This window comes from Clytia hemisphaerica, unplaced genomic scaffold (assembly GCF_902728285.1).
Source record: "Clytia hemisphaerica strain Z4C2 unplaced genomic scaffold, Clytia hemisphaerica genome assembly, whole genome shotgun sequence".
Lineage (NCBI taxonomy): Eukaryota > Metazoa > Cnidaria > Hydrozoa > Leptothecata > Clytiidae > Clytia > Clytia hemisphaerica.
The window spans coordinates 429,571-438,030 of record NW_027103359.1 but is presented as its reverse complement, the minus strand read 5'-3'; the positions used below and the strand labels follow the sequence as shown (position 1 = coordinate 438,030).

General features: G+C 35.1%; 1 protein-coding gene across 1 annotated transcript; it reads left to right on the top strand.

The window, feature by feature from the left end:
- Positions 1 to 486: 486 nt before the first annotated feature.
- Positions 487 to 3,808, top strand: LOC136821960 (trimethylamine monooxygenase-like). Its single transcript, XM_067078181.1, has 3 exons — positions 487 to 778; positions 1,233 to 2,159; positions 3,542 to 3,808. Exons 1-3 carry the CDS (start codon positions 509 to 511, stop codon positions 3,695 to 3,697), a joined length of 1,353 nt encoding a protein of 450 aa, XP_066934282.1. The 5' UTR covers positions 487 to 508; the 3' UTR covers positions 3,698 to 3,808.
- The last annotated feature ends 4,652 nt before the right edge of the window (positions 3,809 to 8,460 follow it).

Genomic DNA, 8,460 nt, shown 5'->3' with positions numbered 1-8,460 from the left:
ATTGTCTTAAAAATGATTTCAAAATTACGAGTAAATGCTTTCCCCAAGAAGCTGATCTATCTATTCTTTACTGTCGTTTTTTATAAGTTTCCCATTTCACACTAAGATTCCTTTATTCCTTTGTCACTTTTCTAGACCTGGACCTCGGGTAGTTGAAAAACAAGCTTCAGAAAGTTAGACAGTTTTGTATGGGTAAGCACAAGATTTTCCGTACCCTTAGAAACAAATCTTTTCCAATCTCACGTCGGTTAGCTCGGGAAATATACCGCAGAAATACTTCGAAAAAGTAACAAGCATCTTATAGTGTGGAAATGGGAAACTTATAAAAAACGACGGTATGATCAATTTTCAACGTCTTTCTTGAAGAAAAATTTGCATTTGCGCATTTTCCCCTTTAAATTAAATATCAGATGCACAAATAACAAATGCACAAATCCTATGAAATAGGCTAATACGTTCATTTTAAAGTTTGTTTTGATAGATATCTTATATTTCAATCAACAGAAAAATGGTACCCCAACCCCATAAGATTACACGAAAGCGTATTGCTATCATAGGCTGTGGACCAAGTGGAATGTCTATGTTGATAACTTTAGTGAAAGCAAAACAAAATGGTGATCAGATTCCTGATATTGTATGTTTTGAGAAGCAATCTATAATGGGTGGACAATGGGTGTATGAATGGCAGACGGGCGTTGATGAATTTGGAACGCCCGTTTATAATTGTATGTACGAAGCTTTGAGATTGAATAATGCAAAAGAAGCCCAAGAATACCAGGTATTCCGTTCAACATCCTATCCAGTCCCTTAGTCCATAAGAAAAGCATGGCAGTTAGAAATAGTTTTCAATTGATCTGTAAAAACAACCAATGTCAATTGAATACGATTTCGGCTGCAAATTCCGGTAACTGTCATTTTTAAATAGCGAACCATTATGTTAACATCTTTATCGTGGTCGGTCTTTCTTAATAAATCTAACATAAAAATTAAAAGAGTATATCCTAGTAAGTGCGAGCGCAAACGCAAACCAATTCAGGAAATCAAACCGGAAAGATCGGGAAATCTAGCCCGACTATCGCGATTGATCGGATTTACGCACAATTACAAATGAAAAACACTGATTTTAAGAAACTTCTTAACCGGAGTTTAATAATCCCTAATTTATTATTTTCTCTTTTATTTTACATATTCAGGCTTACAAATGTTATATTTCTTATGTTATATTTCTGCAGGATTACACTTTTGACGAGCACTTCAAAAAACCGATATCATCCTACCCTCCAAGACATTTGATTCACGACTACATCCTTGGTCGAGCTAGAAAATACGATATCAAACGATTCGTGAAATTTTCAACATTTGTAAAGCAAGTGGTCAAAAATGAAAATGGTGTCGGATTTTCGATCACTTATGAACATTTACCTACTCGAACATCAAGTCAAGAGTATTTTGATTACGTCATCGTAGCAAGTGGTTTATACACTACAGCGTTCTTTCCTGCATACCCTGGGATCGAGACATTTCCTGGTCGAGTTATTCATTCTAAAGATTTCCGAAGAAATGAAGAATTGATTCAGGTTCAGAAACTTTTGATCGTTGGAACGAGTTTCAGTGCAATGGATATTGCTCAGTTTCATCAAAAGTTGAACAGTACTGCACACACTTATCTATCCTACCACAAAGATGCGCCTTCAATCGTATATCCTGAATCGCCAAAAGTGCATAACATACCATGCTTGCTCAAAGTCTCGGGAAAAACTTGCTATTTCAAAGATGGAAACAGCTTCGAATTCGATATGATAATTTTTGCAACGGGTTATCAAATCAATTTCCCCTTCCTGGAGCCTGATTTGAAATTAACTGCCAAAAAACAATCTTTGATTTACAACGATCTTTACAAAGGTGTTTTCTTGCAATCAGAACCCGATTTGTTATTTATAGGAATACTAATTCCGTCTTTTTCTTTCGGGTTATATGATGCACAAGCATGGTTGATAAAAGAATTCCTTCTCGGTAGATTCGATATACCAAATAGAGCTCAGCGACAACAGGAGATTGATTTCTTGTGGGATAAATATCAGACTCTTGCAAAGGTAATGAAAGGTGACCGAAGATTTGCATACGTGTTTCTAAAGTTCTACTACGAAGAACTGTTAAAGGTAAACTGTTGTCTCTTGATCTATTTTTCAGATTTCTGTAGGAATCTGTCAAAAATACCTCAATATGAAAATCACAGAAAGATTTGCAATACCCCTTTTCATAGACCCACTGGGACTCTTTCCCACTGGAGATATTGGCCAATGTCTTCAGCGGAAAACTAAACACCAACTTTTGTCCCCGCTGAAAATAATCAAATAAACAAATCCTTACGGCTGCAAAATATTGTGTTATTTTTTCCACCCCCGCTGAATTTCCTGACTTGAAAACAATAGAGCTCGAATACCCAGCCATAAAGAAAATGGAGAATGTCACTCCCCATCTAGTTTTAGTCCATTATTTTTTACCCTAACTAGCTGAAAGAAGCCTACCGGGTTTGTGAGAAGGGGTGCTTTGCAACAAACTTTCAGTACACATACTTTAATAGTATAATGCAAACCCTTTGCACTGATTACATCAGGTGGAGTCACCAAAAAACAAAACAAAACACAGTCAAATTGCTCCCGATGAGAAAACACCCTCAAATTTTAACACATCAGGGAAACACACCCAGCTACCATTTCCACTGGGAGAGTTTTACTGGATTTTTGAGTTGTAAGCGATAAAGGGATAAAGTTAGAAATTCCGGGATGTTAAAAAGTAAACATTTTATCCCCTTTGAAATTTAACATCATAAAAGAAAAACAGGGTATTGGTATTATAAAGTCTATTCTAAAGACTCTTTGATCCGAGAAATTTCACCAAAATATTTATTCAATATAAAGTTATGATACAAAGTTAATAAGTGATTGACCCCAAAAAACAGCAGAAAACAGCCTTTTTAGACGTCAATCAGCTTATAACTTTGTTTGATATTTTTTGACTGGATGATTATTTTTGAGAATTTTTTTCACAGTGATGACGTTCGATGAGCAAGGATTCATTTCAGTGAAAATAATAGTTATAGCACTTTTCTACAAGATCTTCATTTTTTTCTTCTTCATTTTCATCTTTATTTTTGGATTTTTTTTAAAGATTTTTTTTATTTCAAATTGCTCCACTCACTAATATCTTTTCAATGATACCAAATTTATAAAGATTGAAGAATTCCTTCGAAAGTTATAGGTAAAAGAAAAAAAGAGTGCACACTGATCGTGAACAGACTTTAGAGATATAATGACATATTCGGCTCTAAAAGGCCCTAAAACCTTTTTGAGAATAATTCACGAATTTCGAAATCGTACGAAAATGACAAAAAAATACCTTTTATTTTAATTTTGGTGCAATTTGGCGAGAATTAATTTTGGCGAATGGCCTACAAATAAAATTGTTGGTGAATATTTGGCCGAATTAGCCGAAATTTTTTTCCGCCAAAATATTTTCTTTAATTTATATCTTATTTTAGGAGACTCCGGGTCATCCTCAGTTTATCAACGAACTGATGGTCGACATGCAAGCAAACAACAATGAACGAAGAGCTACGAATGCAATCACTTTCCGTGAAGATCAATACGTTTCGACGTTCACAAATACTAAAGCAGCCTTTAGCACTTCTGGATAGCCAACTAAATTTGGTTTTATTGTCTACGTTGTTTGTCAAATTTCTAACTTCCCTAGGATTTGTACATTTGACCATTGTAGTAGCACGAAACTCTGAGAAGTGTACTTTTTACTTACTGTTGCGATGAAAGATATCTTTTAATTTTTTACTTGGCTCTGGTTTCATTGATCACTCTGCAACATCGACCACAAGTAAAACTAACTAAGGAAATATTTTTGTTTGATGTTCCGGGAGGGGGGTATTTAGGCAAAATGGGTGCTGGTTGTGTGTGGACAAAAAGGGTCGGTTTTTTCACCTTGCAAAGTCTCTCTAACGGTTTTAAAAATCCAAAGATTTCAAATTAGTCGCTCTAAGAGTCAATCTTTTTATAGTTTTGAAAGAAAAAGTTGTGAAGAAAGTCTCTCTAGGGTAAGACGTTTTCCGAAAATCCAAAAGAAACGTTCACTCAGAAAGGATCACTTTTTCACTAAAAATTGGTTTCTCTCTTGGTCGGTTTTCGGAGGTCTGGTCAGCACATATCTTACATTCATCTACCCTAGTAACCCAACCTGGCTTTAAGATACATGCTGATGAAGTCACGTAAAGAAAAGGTGAAGAAAATTTCAATGTAATAAGTCGCTTTATCTTCTGATCAATCTGCTGCTTTTACGATTTTAAGTTATTGTGTAAGTATAAGTAATTAAGTAGACTATGCTATAGTCTAAGACGAGTTTCATCTAAGAAGAACAAACGCGAAGACGGGAGTTTTTTTCGGGGGTAGCTGTTGTAAACACAGACTCTATTTTCCACAACGCAACATATTACGTTTTATAATATACAAACAAACTATGTTATATCCTAATAATATATTATAGGGACGATAGCATCGTCTAGTAATTAAATATATTCATTTGGTGGATGTCGGTGGAGCCGAGAGTGGAGTCTATATCCCCTTTTTCTATGTGCGCTAGACCTGGGAGATTGAATGCTGAGGTGGAGTGCTACATCTACTCTCATCTCCCAGTAACCGCCTAGATCAGATTACCCAAGCTGACACAATAGACGCTTTCTTAACATTCATCCAACGTTATAATGAATATTGAAAATGTTAAATGAATATTGAAAGAGCATTATTTGCCAGCTAAAGGATCAATTGGTCTGCTCGGCTACTGACATCCATTAACGGATTCGTGCTCCTTATATTACTGGCAATTTTTTTAGAGGTCTGCAGTGCAGACTATTTGTCTGCATGATAACCTCCAAGGTAGTACATAACCTTGTTTGATTGTTCATCAAACGCCCATAAGATCCAATAATGTTATCAGATTGATGAAACAAGGTCATCACTTACTCTCGGGTACTTAATAGCCGTCCCCCCCCCGCTAATTAATTTTTCGAAAATTTTCCACCAAGGACATTCTTATTCCAACCCCCCCGCTTATTAATTTTTGGGAAAATGTTTTTGAAAGTTCCCTTTTTCGTCCTAATTCAGCTGTATTAGCCTCCTTTTCAAAGATTTTCCACCCAGGACATTTTTATTCCAACCCCCCCCCGCTTATTAAGTTTTGAGATTTTTTCCAACCCCCCTGCTTATTCCAACCCCCCCGGCTATTAGGTACCCGAGAGTATGTGCTAACTGGAGTAGGTTGACTAACTTAATCCTTGAATAGATCTGGAGCATTTCATGTTGGATTCCATCCACAAGGAGATCTCAAACGATCTTGTTCGATTTCTACCCTAACCTACCAACCTCTGCCAAGTACAAAAGTTTAGATTTTTTATTAATTTAACTTGTGGAGGCAGCAATTGTAATCTACCGAATACTAAGGAGCCACGGCCCTTAAAGTGATCAGACCCAGAGGAACAACCGTAAAAGTGGAGAGGCTGTAGGCTCAAAATGAGATAAAATTCGTTAAGGGATTTGAGAAAAAATCTCACTCATTTGCTCAAAAATTGGGAGGCTCCCTAGTCTCCCCGCTTCCACCAGGCCTGGTGATTGATGCGTGATGTGGATTAACTGAACACGAATAATTTCTTTTGTTCCGCGAGATTCAGGATGGACAGTTCGTAAACAGAATACATTTTGATTGCAATAATACGTTGTTTTGGTCGAAGTTAGTATATATCCTGACTTAATAGTAAAGCATACCTATATACACGTTTTTTTTTATAAGAACGTCAAAATTTTTTGAAGCCTTCGGATGTTCTTAGTTTTTTGAGCATTTTGATGTAATTTCTTAAGAAATTGCATGTTTTTAAGTCTCCAAAGCCTTAGTATGTTCTTAGAATATTCTTAAATTTTTGGCCTCGAAGTCTTATGTTCTTATATAGTTTGTTCTTATAAAAAAAAACGTGTACCTATTTTGCATCAAAACTGTTTAAGTAGATGGTTTGAAAATCATTCTTTTTTGAAAATCAACATTCAATATATTTTTTATGGAATATTTAATCAAAGATAAAAAATATACTTTCCTTTTTGCAGTAACCTTTTACCTTACCGTTAACAAACTTAGGGGTGCAATACCGAACTTTTGGATGTATAATACAATTTATTTACAAAGATTTTCAACGATTGCATGCATCATTGAGCTCCCTGCTAAGAAGTTTGTTTTGGTATATTAAACGGAAATAATTTTTGAATTTTTCTATTACTTATCATCAACAACTTCTAATTGTATTTTAAATCATTGTATAGAATTTGATCAAATTTCGATAAATAATGCCATTAAATATTATATTATTTGTTATGCAAAGTCCAAAAACTTCTTATCGTACTTTAAAATAATTTGATCAAGTTTTGAAAATTATAAATAATGCAAAATAAATGTTGTATTTGTAATGAAGTCTCTTGCACAAACAAATAAACAACATTTCACCTTAAAAACCCTATAAAAGGGTCAACATATGAGAAATTTCAAAGTATCAGCTGACAACAGACAAGCTAAAAGGACAACTACACACAAGGAAGAAGAAACAACAGCAAAACAAGCAGTATGAATTTGACTTTAAACATTGTAAGCTACCCTATCTTTCAAATTTTATGTTTTTATGTTTATTTTTCCCCAAAAAGGGACTGGGATCAGTGGCACGGATTTGCTACCACCTCAAAGAAAGCCAAAATATCAAGTCGGGCCAAATTACACCGGGCCACTTATCAGCGTCATCCAGTCTATCAAAAAGCTATAAGTGGTCCCCGGGCTATAAGTTCATTGACCGTACAATAACTGGTGCGATCTTACACGGTCGTGAGGTGAGTAACAACATTGTTATTTTAGATGACAATAGCTCACAGTTATATAATAAGATGATTGAATAGTCTTATCCCCTCGATGTGGCGTCTTAAAAAAAGCCTTTAAAAGTATTTTAATGAATGAAATGACAAAAAGACTAGTAACTTTTGAACAGGCATTCCATAATTTCATCTGTTTTTATTTTTTAGGCTCGAATCTTGATCTTTGTTATCTTTGCTTTACAAAATATTTTGGGGACGCAAATTAACACTGATGATGAAATTGAAATCAAGGTTTCCAAACATGACCAAAAGGATCATATCCAACCTTTCAAGAATCATTTGATGTCTGTCTTTAATCGAAACAAAAGATCATTATCTCCAGTACCTGTCTGCAAACCAATAACGACTACCGTCAATCTCATTGTTGGACACTGTCTGAAGAATGTCACCATTGATCTCTGTAAAGGTATTTGCCAGCCTGGTGATAAAGGAGAATGCAGACAATGTCATGAGAAAACATTTAAAAATGTTTCTATAGTTGAAGGTTGTAATGGCAACAAATTGGACAAGCAATTCTATCTGCGTTCTGCCACATCCTGCTTTTGCGGGACATGCGGTGGCAAAAAAGTTATCAATTAACTCTTTCCAAAGAATATTATTGTAATGATTATGAATGAATATATGAAAATATTCTAATTGCAAATATACACTAAACTAAACGACTCCTTCAAGCGAAAGTTACTTTTCAATTTTTTTTACCATTCTAGAAAACAAGTTTATTTTGAAAACATTATTTTTAAATCTCTGACTTTCAAAATTAGATAGGGAAACTCAAGTGAGGGTTGTATACAGCGAGTCCCGAAAAAAGCAAACAAATTTTTATATCAAAGTAAAGTCCTCATGATTTATGCCAAATCATACTTATACTTAAAATTTTAATTTGGGCTGTGAGACAGGGTTGTTTGTTGCAATCAAAATTTTTCTCAACTTCTTACCTAACCGGGGGGGGGGGTACTTACGCAAGTGAAGGGTGCAGGTATGTTCCGCCCTTAAGGGTGCATTTTTTGGGACCTGAAAAGTCTCTGTGAGGGTTGGAAAAACTGAAAAATTAAATTTCAGTCCAACTAAGGGTCGGAAAAAAAGGAAAATTTCTACTTTTTGTTCCTTGAAAGATTAAAATTTGGTTAAATTATATCCAATAAGAGTCATAAAAATCGCAAAATTGTCCAATTTTTCTTCTTTTTAGTCCCGATAATGGTCCGAGGGTGGCAGGTACCCGTCAGCTCGTAACCCTAGCACTCCCCCTCGGGTTACCGGAGGAAGAGTTCAAAATCTATCGTTTAGAACACAAAGATGAGAATTCATTTAAAATGAAATGCACTTTCTTTCTTCATGGGGAACCCGAAGAAGAACTGTGTTCAGCTATCTAATTGCTTTTTTTCTCATTGGAGAAGATATTCTGGACAATTTATTTCAGCTTGCAAAGGGTTTGTTCTATATCGGTCTGTGTCATTGTCGAGATAATTGAGTGCGAGACATAATTTTACTCATT